Source organism: Cynoglossus semilaevis, chromosome 11 (genome assembly GCF_000523025.1).
Source record: "Cynoglossus semilaevis isolate Cse_v1.0 chromosome 11, Cse_v1.0, whole genome shotgun sequence".
In the NCBI taxonomy this organism is placed as follows: domain Eukaryota; kingdom Metazoa; phylum Chordata; class Actinopteri; order Pleuronectiformes; family Cynoglossidae; genus Cynoglossus; species Cynoglossus semilaevis.
In genome coordinates this window covers 1,703,672-1,721,989 of record NC_024317.1, presented here as the reverse complement: position 1 = coordinate 1,721,989, position 18,318 = coordinate 1,703,672, and the positions used below count along the sequence as shown (strand labels likewise).

The following is an 18,318-nucleotide window of genomic DNA, read 5'->3' as shown; positions in this document are numbered from 1 at the left end:
GCCGTCTTCTTTTTCTCCTCCCGTCCCACCCTCGTCCTCCTCCCCCTCACGTTCCGCCTGCTTGTCCTCAGACCCGGCGTCCGTCTCCGAGCTCTGAGAAGCCGTCTGCTCGGTGCTGGCCTGTGCAGGTGTGGTCGCCGGCCGGTTGGGGCTCTGCGTGGCTCGTGGGGCCTGCGTGGGCCAGACGGAACTGGGCAGAGAAGAGATGACTCCTCCACCCACGCCCAGGCCGGCCAGCAAGGAGCTGGTCACCACTGACGCCACGGTGGCCTGGCTGCCACTGGAGGAAGGGCCCATCCCCGTTGCCATGGAAACGATGGAGAAGTGAATACCGGACGACGTCCACGTGGAGGAACCAGAACTTATTGGAGCCATGTCGGCGGAGGACGCTGGAGAGATGGTGGGCTGTGGGACCAGCAGAAGAAAAAATAAAAATAAAAACGGTTGTCAAAGATAAACATTCTCCAAAGGTGGTCATCTTATTAGTTCTCCGTCTTCAGGTCAGACACTTGGCTCACGTCAGTGCAGACTGAACGAGTGCAGGGCGGTCTACGTCTGGACACCTGACTGACACCACCGTCACACGTCTCTGTGGACGGATCTCTATCGTCGAGGACAAGGGCTCAACTGAAGCACCGAAAGTGACTCTCACCAGTTCTAAGAGTCGGCGTCAAGACTCACAGTGATGACTAAAATACACCAACTCCAGAAAGACAGAATTGGACTTTTTCTTGCTTATTTTTCACAGTTCATAAATCCATCATTTTGGATTTGTCACAAATATAAGAAACACATACATCTGCCTGCTGTTAGTTGTAGTTTTAAATCAGCAAAATACACACACATTTATGAATGTTGATCAACCCTATATATACATATATATACATAGATATTTTTTAATATATATATACACACATCTATATAATTATACATACATATATACATATATTTATACATATATACACACACCAGGGTTGATACTAATGGCATGCAATTAAAAAAAAAAGTATTTATGAAACAAATAGTAAATGATCACTCCCTCATCTTCACAGGAGATTTAAACCGATTATTTTATAAACATTATTTGCACAGGTCACAGCTCACCATTCCAGTCTTCACGATACGAGACCCTTCAAATATTCTTGTTGTATTTGCTGTAAAACACAAGAGGGAAGCAAATCTGTATTGTTTACCATTTTCTTTCTTTTCTTTGTTTTTTTACTGCAAAACGAAGAGCAAACGATTTACCTCTGATCATCAGCGTTTGGCTGAAATCACTGCGCAGGTCGTGCTGGCACACGGCCTGCACTCTGAACAGGTACAGAACGTCCGGGGACACGTTGGTGATGACTGCTTTCTGCAGGAGGAGGAAACAAACAAACAAACAAAAAAAGTTATTTGTCATTCAAACACACCTGCCGTGCCGAAGTGACTGCGGATATTCAATATTTCTGAAAATGAAAGAACACTACATAAAGCAACTCGTCCTTTAATATAATCTGACCCACAGTTTCAATGCAGTGTCAAAAAACACATTTTCCCTCTAATTGAATCGGCCAACGCGGGCTGTGAAAGGCTTTACTTATATTAAAATGGCCCTTTGAATGGATGAGTGATTGCCTTTGGTGTTGCACAGCTAGTATTTTTCTAAAATAATCCAGATAAAGGTTTCCACAGATAGGAACGGAAAATTGAAATGGAAATGAAGGGAGACTGACAGCGGAGAGACAAGGAAGGTGAGGGGAGAGAACAGAGACGTGGACGCTTTTATTCTCCCTCCGTCTGCCAGAAAAATACGTTTTGTTAGAGCTGAAACAACTGCAAAAATCCACGGAATAAATACGTTAACCTGTTTTTTTTACCGCGTCATAAATTCTAACCGATTGTATTCTATTTCGCAATAAATTATTCAGCGTAACAATTAACGTCAGCGCTCTGATGCGAGTTAATCATCAACAGCCTTCGTCACTTATCTGCCTCGTAACACTGGAAAAAGAACGATCTCAGGGCGCAGTGTGGCGAGGCAGCAGTGAAAACGCCGCTCGGTGCAATTGAAAACAATAATAGAAAAGTAACTAGCACATCAGGACTGAGAGAGTTTCTATTTTTAACAGCAGAAATAACTTAAGTGGCAGCTCTGAACGAGAGGCGGTTCCGCATTGATTTCTGGGAAATGGCTGGTTTTAGATGAACTGAATAAATATATATTTCTGAAAAGTTGGGGGCAGCGTTTTCACAAAGGCACACATGATCAGATGGTTGCATTTAAAAAAAAAAAAATGAAATTAATCGAGTTGTACATTTGCATATTTTTCTTGACTTTTTTCACATTCCTTCTGATTAGTCACAAATATAAACAGGTAGAAACACACAGATCTACTTCCTGTTATTTGTATTTTTTAAAACAGCAAAATTCAAACACATTTATGAATGCAGATTTATTTAGATTAATCCTGATCCTAATTCATCCACAGCTACCAGGTGAGTATTTTAAAAAAACGGTCTCAGGCCGTTGTGTTTTTCCTTCAACCTCCATTTTTGTAAATATAACGTTATGGTTCCCCATGTTGGACCACAATCACAGGTTTTTCTGCAAAGCTGCAGTGAACTTTATTTTAAAACTGTATTTTGAACCAAATATTTTTATTTTTTTCCACAGAGATGTCTGTAAAAATACAGATCTTTTTAAATCTTTTTAAACAACACTTTATTATCAATCTGGTATTCTCACTGCTGCAGTAGCTACACGCTGCCCCCAGGGGGGTGCGCCTCCAATTTTGACAACCACTATCCTAAGTCAACATGACCTTAATGACCCTCAGAACTTCACCAATGACTACAGTACATCCCAGTATTGAACGCTGCTCTAAAACTCAGAAACACAAGTGAAAATTAAGAATCTTTAGATTTGGCATCAGACGCTACAGACACTACAGACGCATCAGACACTACAGACACTACAGAAACCTATAGGCCCATTATTCACACACGGTGTTTTTGAAACTGTTGCCAATAAAACTGAGAGTGATAAACTGGCTGCTGCGTAGATGAAGATTTTTAATTTCTGTTTGAATGATTTATCAGGTTTTTTTTTTTGATCATCTTGTTGAGTCATAAATAACACACATTTAAATTGACAAGCCAAATCTGTCCAAGGGTAAAGATCGCTCCCATTGAATTGTGTCTTATCTTAACTATTCATAAATCTCTATTAGAGAGAATTATGCAGCGATGACAACATCCGTCTTCTCTCCCTGGTGTTTTCCTCGTCTTCCTCCACACCACTTCTTATCATCGTTATGGAGAAAGTCTCCTCCAACGCGACGCGCCGATTCTCAGCCATGCAAATTGGTTCAAACCTGATTGTCCTTATACAAACAGCAATCAGGCAACATATGGAGTCTGGGGTGATTTTTTTAAAGTTAATGCTCAGTAAGTGGTGATTATCTCATCCATTAGCTGAGCATTAGAAGGTTTTTCACATTTGCACTTTGGAGGATATCCAGAGGATCTGGTTAACGCAGAACATAGTATTACCATTTTTATTTTTCATACGCGGCACCGAGTCACAGAATGTAACGCTAATACTGCACGTGCTCAGCTAGACCAACTGTAATGCTGATTGGTGTAGGTGAGGGCGGGTGATTGGCTGGAGCGTGTAGGAAACCGGAGCCTTTTAACGGCGTCGGTAATGTCAGTCATTTACTGGTCAATGGACGTGTGAGCTCAGAGTTTTCAGGTTTGTGGTGCATCAGTGAAACCAGCTGTAGTCATGACAGTCAGTCAGCGTTAGGAGGTGACTGACTGACTGACTGACTGACTGACTGTGTGGCTGGATTCCTGAAAATTGGAACAACGGGAATAAAAAGGTAGTAATAAAAACCTCAATCAGTGACTCTGATCTTGAAATGTAACGCTCAATGTTTAGGCAGATACAAAAATGTACTGAATCAGACCCCATAATAATAATAATAATAACAACAAGGAAAAAACCATTATAAATACATTCTGTAACTACATATTGTCTGAACCTCAAACAAAAAATAATTTGTCAGACGTTGACGTAGATTGAATTAGTGCCCTTGAATATATTACAAAATGTATTGTGAAACAGCAGAAGTAAACAGTGTAGAAACACTGCACTGGTATAAGATTTTTGATTACATGTTAATATATGTAAAATACATTATTATACTACTTACTATACTACTAATCAGTACTTGAAATAATCGAATGCAATGATGTAAATCAGTACTTGAAATAATCGAATGCAATGGTAATTTTTCACTGGATATATTTTTTTATATTTATAAATACTTCATACATACATTTTTATGTACCATGTTACTTTTTTTTTTTTTTACTATTTTTCCATATTCACTTTCAATTATCTCTGTTATTGTCAATGTGCTGTTATTTGCCCTCTATTTTGCCCCGTGGGGATAAATAACACTTTCTGAATCTGAATCCACTGTAAGTCGTCCATGACACGTGTGTGAGACGTGTCTCTGTGACTATATTTAGACAGGTGAGTGACAGCAAAGAGTCTGGTCTCTCTTATCATCCCGCAGACACTCGCAAAGTTCATCACAACTTGTCACCTCCCGAACGCGGCATTACCTCCATTTCTGCCAGACACGTCTGCGGCGGCGTGCACCAATCAGAGCGTGTCATCAGCTCCAGGAGTCGGTACTCACCATGCTCTGGTCTCCAGTCTTGGTGAAGGTGTTTTCATCTGCCTCGTCACGTTTGGCCCAGCTGTAGGAGACGGTGTAGCTGGTGATAGGCGGGTGGTAGACGGTCAGAGGGCGTTCCCAGCTCACCATTAGGGCTGTCCGGTTCAGCGGCTGAATCTTCATGCTCACTGGGGCACTGCTGCACACTGAAATAACAGTCAGGGGAGCAGAGAGTGAGGACGGAGCAGAATGCAAATAAAATATCTGATTTGGAGAGAAAAAAAAATGGAAAAAGAGGATTCTTAATGCAGCTAGGGGAAGCCGCGGATTTGAGAGCATCTTGACGGTTTGAATTTGCATCAGTGTGTGGGTAGAACGCAGGCTGCCTTTTAACCAGCCACAGCCAAAGACATATTTCATAACTGACCTCAAAATGATTCAGACACAACAGGAGCTGCACAAATAAACCACTTCTCAGACCGGCCTGTGGTGTCACCGTTCAGAAACCCTGTCAAATCAATTTCACCAAAGTGAGAGATTTAAGGTAGATTCATTAAAAGAAAAAAATAATTAAAAATTCACACATAAGTTGCGAACATGAGACCCAGAATGAGACACTGCACCTTCCTGTCTCTAACTAATACCCCAGGTCCTCTGCTGTGTAACATTCCCCATGGTGCAGAGAGAGGATGAAAGAAAATCTGCCAGTTGGCCTCAAGGTGGCACTGTAGGCTTCATCATTGATGTTTACAGAGTGACGCGTCAGTATGAATAAGGAATAATGGACATGCTTTTTAGCAGGGGAGTGGGGGGGGCACCAGCACACAGTTCCTCCTATCACCTGCTTATGTCATCACATGGTTTCGACCAAATTGAAATTGTCACTACAGCGGGGGCTTTTTTTTTTCTTCTCTTCCTATTTGCTCAGTGAAGCTGTGGTGAAAATGATGGGAGTTTGATATGTGAAAATGAAACAAGCTGAAGAAAATTAGTCAGGAAATCAGAGAGACACAGGGGGAAAATGAAAGAGTAAGAAAAATGGTGATGGTGCTGTGAAGGTGTGACAAGTGTGGAATGTTTTATTACCTGATGCTTGTCTGACTGTCAACTCCAGTGACTCCAGCGACTGCTTTAATATTAGTTAAAGATATTGTGCCTCCGCTGCCTCCTTCACACTCATCATTCTTTGAAGCTATCGCAGCAATAAAGTCAACAGGCGGCCAAGGTCTTTTGGTTCTATATCTACATGTTCTCTGAATATTTTTTCTTTCTTTCAGAAAACCAGGTCAACACCTCCCCTCCTCCTTCTTAAATGAATAAACACAATGTATAAATCTGGAAGATTTTCCGACTTGGACTAATGTTCATAACAGCCGACTGATGGTCGCCAACATTAAACCAATCAAAATCTGAACGCAAATGAGACTTTGTCACATAATCTCACGTTTAACTGAAACCCATAAACTTTGTGTGTCACAGAAATGCTACATTTTTAAGCAGTAAACGTGTGTGCGACAGAAATGCTACATTTTTAAGCAGTAAGAAAAGGGAACTCTCTTTTTTTTTCGGTGCCAGGCAGCTTCTACCGTTCCGAGGATGAATCGACTGCTGTCAACAAACAGCACTTTCCCTTCTTGTCACCTCTCAGTGACGTACCTTTATTTTCTTACAGGAGCTGTGGCAGGCATCGCAATAATAACAGCGGAAAACGAACATTTTGCTGCAAACACAAAGGGAGATATACAACTGATTTTATCACAGATAATTGGCATTTCCCAAGTTTAGCGGTGAAGCCAGGTAGAGTGTGTGAGAACACACCAACACCTTCGCTGATCTTATTTTCTGATAATGTGCAATTGTTGCTAGGGGGGAAAAAAAAAAACAGAAAAAAACATAACACTCATAACACTGATTTACTATGTTAGACAAGGTTACGGCTGTTGCTGAAGTTAATCAGCTGGATAAATGAAAATGAAAAGATGAGTGACTTAATTTAGCGACATGTTCTTTGCAGCAATCGTTACTTGATTTCTGAGAACGTGCTACTTTGCTTCTATTGAAAGATTTGGGTTCAGACTTCACTGCCGTGAGGTCGGCTTAAAGAACGTAACACAGATTCATCAGGATTAACAATTAATTGAGTATCAGCTAAAAACAAATACAGTACATAATGACAAATATAGACTAACAACGAGGGGTGTGAGAAAATATCGATACGCCGATGTGATCGCGATATTTCATTTCACAATACTGTATCGATATTCCACAGTATTGTAGCGATTATTTTTATGAACAATTAATAGTCGAACATCTTAATAACCTGATGTGAAGATGGAACAGCGTTGTGTGAAAAAAAAAAACTCCAATATATCGCCATGCCGACAGTACTGCAGTATATCGTATTGTCGCTCCAGTATCGTGATACGTATTCACTCCTGCTAATAATAAATGTAAAACTTTCAAGACTTGAACCCATCAAGAGGCGCAGTTTGTTTTTACATCTGATATTATCAAGAAATAACAAAATGTCCAAATGACTCAGTGGTTCAGCTTCATCAGGAATAAAAGTAAAAATAAATAAAAGGCAGCTTCATTAGTTCCTCACGGCTACAGCAGTCAGGGTGTGGCCGAATATTTACAAGCAGAATAATCATTTACTGAGTTTTCTGACCTCCTCCCCACTAGTCGCTATTCACACACTAACACACACACACACTTTGACCACCTCCCCACTAGTCGCTATTCATACACACACACACACACACACACACACTCGCAGGCTGACAGATACCACCCCTGGAGATAGGGCTGACACCGCTCACTCCCACAGCCTCTCATCAACTATGCATTCTTTCATTTTAACAGAGAGAAACACAAATGTGTGAAACACAAAGAAAATGAGCAAAGAGGAGGGGGAGTAGAGGAGGGAGGAAAAAAAAAAATCAAAGGGAGAGGAGATAGTGGTCAACACTCAGTCTACATAGTGACAGAGTGCCACAAAAGGCATTTTCACAGACCCATTTACACGGGTCTATTTTAGTTGCACAAGTTATTAATGACGGCTGCTGATCAGCACCGTTACACAGCTCCAGCTTCATCACAGGCATTACCGATCAATTCTCCCCACCAGACACCAGCAGCACTTTAAGAAGCAGCAGCCATTCTCATTAGTCTCCATCGCTCATGTGCTGCTCAGTACGGCGAGTGCAACAACGCAAAGGCATAAAAGAAAAACAAGTGATCCATTAGAGCCTGCAGAGATCTGAGCTCGGTATTAACATGTTCACGATGAAAAGTATGAGCAGCAGAGACCGGAGGACGGTGTACACTCACTCTGAGAGAGGACACGGCTGTTGTACAGTTATTTTAACACCTTCTTACTCTGGGGGGGCTTTAATTACAGAGTGCATTTAGGCCTGAGAGTATTAATTAAATAATAATCATCATTTTTCCCCCCCAATAATGAAATCACAATTATTTAACACTGTCACTCTCCACATATACTGCACATTAAGAACAGTAAATTACTCTACTGTACCTTCCTGTATAAAGTATCCCTTTAAACTACTAAAATAAAATATTTTAAAAATTGTGAAAAAAATAAATAAATCAGAAAACAAAAATTTTTTTTAGAAAATCCTAAAACAAATAAGTTAAAAAAATTTAGAAAATCCTAAAACAAATAAGTTAAAAATTTTAGAAAATCCTAAAACAAATAATTTACCAAATTAATTAAATAAATAATATAAAATTCAAGTACATACAAGTAGTACATAAATAACATAATAGTATATCTAAAATTTGGGCAAAAATATATTTGATCAATTCCAGTCGGGAACTCAATCCAAGAACATTATAACCAGTGCAAACGGGAAAACATACTGAATGTTCCAGACACAGTCAAAAAAATTGAAAATCAAAATTCGATCAAACTGAACACATTTTATAGTCTGACTGTGGAGTTAGTTCGAGCAAAAGGTTCAGCAAGAAAAGCCTCCTGAATTTTATCCAGGAGAGTAAGAAATCCTTTAAATAAAACATAAAACACAGTGAAACCTGAAACCTCAGACGTGAACTGGCCTGCCTGCAGTCCATGGGCAGTCAGCAAGAGTATTTTCTTGTAAAATATTTTAAATATGTTTACTATCCTCGGTTTCTTTACGTCTCTCTTTGGAGGTGAACTATATATGAATGACTACAAATGGAGTACGGGGTTAAAACCGATTGTTACCTCTGGAGGCCTCGGTGCTGTGAGGGGCTCTCAGGATCTCAGACAAATCATTCTGCCACGCATCCTTCACAGCCGACTTAAAGACCTTTCTGTTGTCCTGATCCTGCAGAGGCCGAAAGTTGTTCCTCAGGTACTCGACAGACTTGACATGATCCTGTTGCTCCGTTGTAAAGATGGAATAAAACGCCTCCAGCTAGAAGAAACAAAAGAAAAAAAAGAAATATTTATTTGAAGCAAATTTGAGAGATTTTGACTCTTTACCATCCAGGAAATCTTATATTCCAATCACTTGCTGCTGCCCGACTTTACACAAGCAGAGCACAGTGTCTGCAAGACACATTCACACCACAGGCACCAGCAGGAGTGGACCTCAATCTCAATCCTGGCCACCTACCAGCCTGTTACTCTTCAATGGGGCAAAATTTGTGGCCATTGATTGTCATGAATGATCTCCTGCCGCGTGCTGTAATGACTACACATTACAGACCCTGTGGAATCAATCTGTCCTACGCATGCTTGGAAAAATGAATTACAGCTTCATAAATACTATCTGTGAGCGTCGCAAACAGTCCAGCATGGGTCAATATTCTTGCAGCACAAGTCATTTCTGAACAAAAGATTTGTCCTCCCGCAAGCTGATAGAAATTCTACTGAGCCTTGCAAATTTCCACAGTGCAGGGTGCGCTGGAGGATATGCAGCTGGGTCGCCCAAGAACTGTATGTATAAAAGATGCAGCAAAGCACTGTATACGGGATCAGCAGAAAGTGTTGGGCATGATTTGGCATATATTATCTCCCAGAAATCACAATGGCTCCACCGTTTGGAGGCAAGCCGTCGTGGGCGAAGCAGTAAAATCTTTACGTTTTCATCTGACGTGTATTAAACAGTTGTGGCCGTAACTAAGATGAATGAACATTTGAAATACACGTGCGGCACCGTTCCATTTAAGAGCCTCTAGTTCTTGTCTTGAGCCTACAGCATGATATATCTATAAGAGCTGTCGTACACTTACTGTGACTCAAATGCTAGTAATTGGCTCCCCCTCCCCGTTTAATCACCCCCTATATTGGCAGTTATAGTTTCATATGCAGAGTAGTTGAGGAGGAACATGGGTAGAGGGAGAAAAGAGGAGAGGTAAATGAAGGGAGAAATTGCTTATGCGTCAACACTGGAGGCCAGAAACTGATCTAGTGCCTATGTGCAAATGGGTTTTGACTGAGGGTGGTCTGGGCGAGTTGGCACGAGTGTGTGTGTGTGTGAGAGAGAGAGAGAACTGAACGCACCTGTGTGTGAGACAGATACACCGGGCGGGAGAAGACGATCCACTCCACTACCTTGCTGCAGGGAGGTGTGGTCAGGGAGCCGGTGTATCGGTAATAACTGTCCAATGATGAAGGCAGCAGATCCCTCAGGATGAAAGACCGCAGGTTGGTCTCTTTTTCTATGGAAACCATGAAAACATACTGTGTCAATATAAAAAGATGAAACCCTTGTTGAGCCATGTTTTGTACAGCAACATAAAAATAAAACATAGCTAGTTTCAAGTTGAAATACAACACAAACACAATGTATTGTTATAAAAATGAGCAGGACTGAATATTCAACAAACAGTAAACCCAACATATGAATTTATAATACAAATAAATCAAATTAAATACATATAGAAGAGTATTTAACATCTTAAACATCAGTCTCATTTGGTTGTAGCATTGAAGATTCGTACGCCGGGTCCAGCACTTTGAATACATGTTTAAATTCATCTTTCTCCGAGTTTAAAAGCATCATGTCTTTAACTAAAAAAAACAAAACAAAAACCAAATGCATGTGTAATCGTTTTTCTCATCTTTTAATGTTGTTCCTACGGCGCAAAGGCCGCAAAAGATGATACTATTAACGCTGCTTTGGCTGCGCCGCTAACAGTAGATTAGCCGCTAATGCTACGCTAGCTCCGTGCTAAATTAGCATCAGTGGCAGATTGTGAGCAACTTTGTGTTTTACGGATAATCTCTTGGTTGGAACTTCTTCAAACAATTAAAACAGACTTGTTGTGTCGCTGGTTTTTGAGGAAACCGACCGCCAACATACCTCGTACAACGGCTTAATTTTTGGAGGATAACTCCTAGTCACGGCTAACATCAATCCCGTTGCTCTCATCTCCAAGTTCGCTGACTCCGATTCTGCGTGTTTGTTCAACTTGGCCGCTAACTTCCGGCACCGGAAGTGGAGCAGGAAAAGGGCCGGCCCTGATTGGCTCACGCACATTTCCACCAGTTTTGACCGAGGATATAAACTGCTGACGTTGTTGACCTACTTAAATAAACTACCCATGACCCGAAGGAGGAAAACACACAACACAGAGTCTGCACCGGGTTATGGTGAAAAGTTGTTACACAGTATATGGTCCCTGGATCAGCACATTTTTAATTATTGTTATATTATATTATATGTGTACATATACTGTATATATACATATATACGTTCTTCATATATTTATATATGAATATATTTGTGTATATGTATATATATACATATATGTATATACAGTATGTATATGTATAAATATATACTGTATATGTATATATATACAGTATATATATATGTTTGTGTATGTTATGTCCCAGTGTCTGGACTTACATTAGATCAACATATAAAAGACCCTTTTTTTTAGGCTCTCAGTGTGTTCTCTTGGAAACCTCACTAATGGAGTGATGGTGAAAGCAGTTTTTTTTTCTCTCACTCTGGTCAGATCCCTGTTCTCAGATGGGCTGAGAGAGGAGCAAATGGAGGGTCGTTTTAGAAAATGGCTCATCCTGGCTGCTGATGTGTAGCCTGGCAGTGGATTCCTACTATGTTAAAACCCTCTCCATGTTAATGACCATAGCAGTGGGCCACAGAGATTAGGCCAGATCCATCTGATTGCAGGATCTGTTCTATCGTCTGATCAGCACCCGGCAGGGCCGTGTTGGAAAAAAAAACAATAACATGCAGTAGTTTGTGAGGGCGGGGGGCGGCGGGGCTGGGGGGAGACTCCTTTATCTCCAACACATGGACCATGTGTGTGGGCTTGTTTTTTCCTTAAAATTTGATGCGATAAACGCAAATGAAGCAGAAACTGCGTCAAATCCCGCCTCACAGCTAACAACCTTATCTGGCAAAAAACAGAGGTTCGAGGTGTGGTTTGCATTTGATAGCATTACAGAGGAACTTGCCTCCGTATCTCAGCCGGTACTCTGAGTCAGATTCAGTATTCACAGCCTTTCTCCTCCTGATCTTCAGGCAGCGTACGTGCCCTATCGCTAATGGGCTGCCGAGATGCTGATGGATGGATGACTGTGGGATAACGAGCAAGTGGAAAATCCAACCAACCAACCAAATGGGGGGAGGAGATGAGGCGCATTTAGCTGCCGGCAGGAAGAGGGTCCAAAAAACTACCACACCCACACTGAGCTCACTCAGCTGGGACATGAGATACTGGGATTTAGCAACATCTTTGTAGCTGCACAGCACGGTGTTCAACCACTATGGAGAGTGATGGAGGAGCTCCATATAAATATGACTAATGTCCTGGCAACTCTCCAGTACAGTAGAGTCTGATAATAAATAATTACATTATGGCTGAAACTTTTAGAAGCAGTGTTTTAAAAGCAACTGGTTTTTCCAAATTGTTTAAGAAAAGTGTTCTTGTTCTGACTTAAAATTAAAAAAAAACAAACAAACCTCTAAACAGACTTGTCTTCTCTACAGCAACAACAAAAATGAGACCCTGCTGGTTGAACTTACCTGCCTTTCGCACCAGTATTTATATGACCTGCTGCCCCCCCTCCCCCTCCCTCACCCACAGTGCTCCCCACTGTGTACACTGATCCAGTTTCACTGCTAAAGTCTCTGTTTTTGTTCTGTGTGTCATAGCTTTTATGTAACGTTTTGCTGAACCAGATTTTCTCCCACCTCCCTGTATTGACTATGATTTTGACTCTGTGATTTTCTGATTTTGTTTTTCTCTTCTGCTGCAGCAGCAGCTGCTGCACACTGTTAGTCTGCCTGGATTTGTGCAATTCATTTTATTCCACCTACAGCCTGGAGTTGTTCTCTCGGAGCCTCCGCCGACTGCGCTCCAATATATAATCCGTGCTTATACATGTGTTACACGCGTTGGCCATTTACGTGTCCATGTATGATTATGTTCACGTTAGGACAGTCAGCCTCAGGTCGCAAAAACAAGCATCATGTGTCTGCGTCCGCGGAGCCAATAGTCTGTATAAGTCATGCACGCAGTGGAGCCAGGAAAGCAGAAGTAATTCAAGACAATATGCCACGAGCAGGGCCGTGACATGGAGCATTAGAATTTAATGTTTTCACTGTGAATACGAGCCTCTGCGGGGGCAACTGTCCACCAGTGTGAACATGTACATCTGAGTCTCGTCTATAATGGAGGCACTAATGTGATTACCATTTCTGTCTTGGTGAGAGAAGCTCCTCGGAGGCCCCCCCGCCAGAACGCTGAACGCCGAACCAACCAGTGAGAGGGAATATCACGGAGCCGCGTTTTCTGGTTAAATCGTGCTCACGTCTCGTGTTTATGCTAATTTGATATTTAAGAAACAACATAGTGTGTTTGAATCAAAGTGCGAAGGCAGAGAGGAGCCCCATGCCGGCACTGCCATGAAGAATTTAATGCTAGAAACAACCAGCACATCAGAACCAGGCAACATCAGTGTACATCTGCGTGAGGTTATTTATTTTGAATATTTCAGAGGAATTTAATCCTCAGAGCTCCAAGTTCCATGTGGTGTAGAAGAAGAAGAAAAAAAAAAAACATTTCAAAACTCTTTAAATCACGATATAAACACAACTGTTCCCCAGAAAAAAGAAAAAAAAATCACGTCTGAAGGAATCATTAAAATGTGACCAGGTCCGTCCTTGTCATTACTCACCGTGATGCACGACTCCTTTTAGGCCCTGGATGATAGGATCTAAAGCTGGATTGTCTTTTGGTCCCACCTGCAGGACGTTAGAAATTACAGAGGAGATTAGAGACCAGATTAATATGAGAGAAAATGGGCAATTAACGTGAACGGACGGCGGGAGGGGAGCACGGTAATGGCATCATCTGCATAACAATAAAACAGACAAGAACAGGCCGCGGCAAAGTTCTCCACGTGAACGCTTTTCCAGGTCGTCCTTTGAATTCTAATTGCTGAGGATACCCCAGGTGGGAGGGGTAAGAGGGGGTGCAGTTTAACATAATCATACACTGGTTTAGTTTTTTTTTTTTAAGTCACAGAAATTGGCTTTGACAAACTGACGTGAGTATTTAACACATCATTAAAAGAGTTATGAAAAGCTGCTCTGCGTTGGAATCAGGAGGATTCAGATTTGACACCACAGCACCTGGCTCACGCAGTTACTGTCATACTGTCGTGTTTACCTGTTAGACTCACTGTAAATTATCTGCTGTGACAGAAAGGGCTGGGAAATATGGTTCAGGCTGAGCCCCCCCCCCTCCCAGCCCCCTCCCCTCCCTGCATTGCCAACGTTCTACTTAAGAGACAAGACTGGACAAAAACAGTGTTGGGACGTGGGGACCAATCTTCCCTTTGCTCAACATTAATTCAAGTCAGTCATAGGAGAATAATTGTGTGGAACTGATTGCTGAATGTGGATAATATGCACACCTTAGAGCCCATTAATAGGCCTTTGGGGAGCTTAAGAAGAACTCCCCTCATTGATTAGAAATGGTAAATCTAAGCCAATGTGTGTGTGTGTGTGTGTGACCGCCTAAAATCCCCTGCACTATAAAGTGCTACTCAGCGTATTTTGTAAGGTGGTACTAATTGCAGTAAGCAATAGGGCTGTCAGGACCCAGCGGAGGCATTTAGGTTCACTCACACACACGGTTCATCACTGTCTAAGAGCAGACCTACATTACACACACACCTGTGTCCCCGTTCCAGCCTAGCGCCGCCGCGCGCTGACCCTCACCTATATACTGCTAAGCTCATTGTTAGCGAGCATTGATCCCCTGCCATTAATCAGGGAGATAGAGCTAATGGAATTAAGGTGTGTAACATGGGGGATCCCGAGGATCAGTCAGTGCCGCCGGTGTACGCCTTTTCATGCTCCATAAATCTCACAAGTGTTTTTACAGTTAGGAGAAATTAGGACCAATCTTGTCCATTAAGTGCTCGTGTGCGCGGACCTTCGGGGGGCAATTTGTACTATCTCAGAGCAATCTGCAATGTGCCACCGAACACAAGAAATAATGAGCAACCAGGTGAAAAGAAAATGTCCTATCACAGCAACGGTGCTAAAGATTGATTCTAATTAATACTTTTCATTACAGCAATCTTTAAACACAACATATTTATCTATTTCATCATCAAACACTGAACCGTTGCCTCTTTTTTTTTCTCGTATTTCTTCTGAATCTTTTTTGTCCTTTTTATTTTTTTCTTATTTCTTCTGAATCTTTTTTGTTCACGGTTTTGTCCTTTTGCCCTGAAGTTCAGTTTCAGCCTGAGCAATGCTAACTGCATAAAAGTCTTTTTTTTTTTCAGTCAACTGTTGTTTCTCTAATTTATTCACTCTCCCGTCGTGTCAAAGTGTTTTCATGAGCAGATGAAAAATAATTTCCTATTTGGTTGGCACCACCACCATCCTAATAAAAAGCAATTACATAAAGACTCTCATTCAGAGGAGAGTCACTCCAGTGCTCGCGAGTGAAGAAGAATCATCTGTGGCTCGTCCCCTCATCAGGGGGCGCTGCAGCGTCACTGGATGGAACCAAACACAGACCCAAACATCAACTCAGGTCTGGTGGTGGCACCGATGCTGCTCTGTACTCCACGCCAGGGATGTCCGATATTATCGACCCCGATATATTAGCACGACTGTTTAAGATCTGTAAGAATCATACTGAGTTTTACCTCCGATAATGAAAACCCGACAACACAGTGCCTGGGTTTACCCAAATGACGTTTGCCTGGAAAATAGTTTTGGGGAAAAACGGCTGTATGTGCAAGTAAAAGCCTCTAGATGGCAGCATTGCAGCCAATTTAATAATCTATTTTAATAATCAGGGGATTGTATGCTGAATGCTGGTCCCTGGTTTGTACAGATAAACAGCTTTTAATATAGTATTTTAATTCTGGGGGTCAGGGGGGTCAACTATATTCTGTCCCCTAGGGGGGGCAAGGCAGAAAATAATTGACAAACACTGCTTTAAACCATGACGGGGTAAAGCAGTGTTTGTCAATTATTTTTTCTTAGTGAGTCACTTCACTTCCTTCACCACCAGGGCACCACTGCCCCCTATGTAGGTATTGGTTGATATCGGAATCGAAAATTAAGTTTTTGGACAATGTCGGCATCTCGGATATTCGCAAAAAAAAAAACATCTCTACCCCACAGTTATTTTAGAACCAATGATTTTCCGTTGCGTGTACGCACTGACCTCCAGTCTCCAGGACAGTTCTTACCTCGAAGAAAACAGCCATGGCAGCAATGATGCGTTGCTCCTTGATGGCAGCAGTGAGGCTGTCAAAGTCATCGGAATTGTACAGGTAGATCTGCATCTGTGATGGGAAACAGAGCATAAACAGCTTGAGGAGTGGACAAGGAGAATGAACAGCGTCGTCATCAATCAGCCGGACACACTGCTGAGAAGCTGATGAAAAGCAGTTTTGAGGGGCATAAAAGAGGGAGGATTTATCACTCTCATCAATCTCCCATAATCTGTGTCATCCCTTTTTGTGTCCCGCCACCCCTGGAGGAATCTGAAGAAATACAGCCGTCCAATCCTTAGGACGGATGTCCTGAAGGAGACAGTCACGGCCGTCGCAAGATCTGGAGGAATGTGTTCCTTTAGTGTCCTGAGATCAAAGGAACTGTTGTTTTTACTCTAATCTCTATAACAATAAAGAGTCCGCCGCGATCGCGACTTTGGAACAGCGTGTAGGTATATAAACGCCGCCGCCCAAAATACATCACAAACCTCCTATGGCTCTGCTTTTCAGGGGGAAAAAAAACCCGATTTTCTTCCTTTCAATTCTAAGCAGACACACAGCGCTGATCAAAATCAGGGAATGATTCTAAAAGTAGCAATTGAAGCTGTCCGTCATCTCACGGTCTCCTGCTATTTTCAATTGAAAAGCCCTTTTTATGTCACCGAGCCAAGTTAATTGGCAATAAGAAAAAGGTCCTAGATGTTGATTTAATTAAAAAGGCTTCGTCTGCCTCTCTTTTTCTCAGAAGAAAATTGAGAAACGGCGTCCAACGACCGGCTGAGCTGAAGGGAAACGCGAGGGGTTAACGTAAATAAACATATAAATTACAACGGAGCCATTAATTTGTACTGCAGGCCCTCAAACCGGGTGTAAATTGACTCAATTTAGATAATATTCAGTTAATCAGTTTCCTTCAGAGCTCCTTTAACGCCGACCATTAATGAAGCTAATTTGTTGTCTAAAAACTCCGCAAGAAATGGCAGTGGCCATTCATCACCCTTCAGACGTTATTAACTACATTACCCGATTAAGCCGCCTCCCCTGGGCTTTATTTGCCCACTGAGATTGGCTCATGTGACCCGCTCTTGTTAACTCTACAGTTTTATAAACAAAGTTATCCAACAAATGATGATTTATGCCGCGACGCTTTCGAAGCAGAATGCCAAAAATGATTTGAATAATTTAATTGCAGGCTTCATTTACTGACTTTTCCCCCCGACATCTAATCTAAAAAACAGTGTTTGGTTAAAATCTGCTCATGTTTATTACTAAAAGTGATTAATGTTCGGCAGGTGGTCGCAGGGAGATTCAGCTTGTCTGAAGTCACTGGGTTTACCATCCGTACACGTTCGTTTTATGGGCCTTAAAATGTGTTTTTTTATGCAAAACGCTGGAGGCCATGCAGTAAGACGCCACAGTCGGAATTAAAATACAGTCGCAAGATAAAAACCTCATCTGCAATCCCTAATTCAAGTGAACAAAAAGAGCCAGTGGAAGTCATGTTTGCCATGATTTCCCATGAAAGTAAAGCAATGAGACAAAAAAAAAAAAAGAAGAAAAAAAAAACTCCAATTAAATTTAAATAGAAAGGTTTTCTCTGCACCTCCACCAGTTCCTACACAGAACCCAGCGGATCATCTCTGTTTTCCCAGGATATCACAGGGGCAGGACAGCGAACAAGGATGTTTCATCCACTCTCCCTGCTGTTAAACATCTCCAAGAATTCCCCGCTCCCCAGTCCTTGTCTCCTCTCCTCACACAGAACCAGAAAAACCCCGCCTCTCCTGCCTGCTTTGATACCCCTCTCGTTAGCATGTGCGGCGCGGCCGCTACGTGTCCCGAACCCTGCAGCAGCAGCCGCGTTGTTGTCCGTAGCGCTCGGCTTCATCGGCCTCATCCTCACGT

The 18,318-nt window shown here is 42.0% G+C and overlaps 1 protein-coding gene across 1 annotated transcript in view; it reads right to left on the bottom strand.

Moving 5' to 3' along the window:
• ca16b (carbonic anhydrase XVI b) overlaps positions 1–18,318 on the bottom strand; it is a 46,426-nt gene that overhangs the window by 15,893 nt on the left and 12,215 nt on the right. The window contains exons 3-10 of the mRNA XM_025059852.1: positions 16,387–16,482; positions 13,843–13,909; positions 10,192–10,349; positions 8,908–9,100; positions 4,698–4,882; positions 1,249–1,357; positions 1,105–1,154; positions 29–414 (exon numbers count right to left, since the gene is read on the bottom strand). Coding sequence (XP_024915620.1) covers positions 29–414; positions 1,105–1,154; positions 1,249–1,357; positions 4,698–4,882; positions 8,908–9,100; positions 10,192–10,349; positions 13,843–13,909; positions 16,387–16,482 — 1,244 coding nt within the window. The remainder of the gene's footprint in view (positions 1–28; positions 415–1,104; positions 1,155–1,248; positions 1,358–4,697; positions 4,883–8,907; positions 9,101–10,191; positions 10,350–13,842; positions 13,910–16,386; positions 16,483–18,318) is intronic.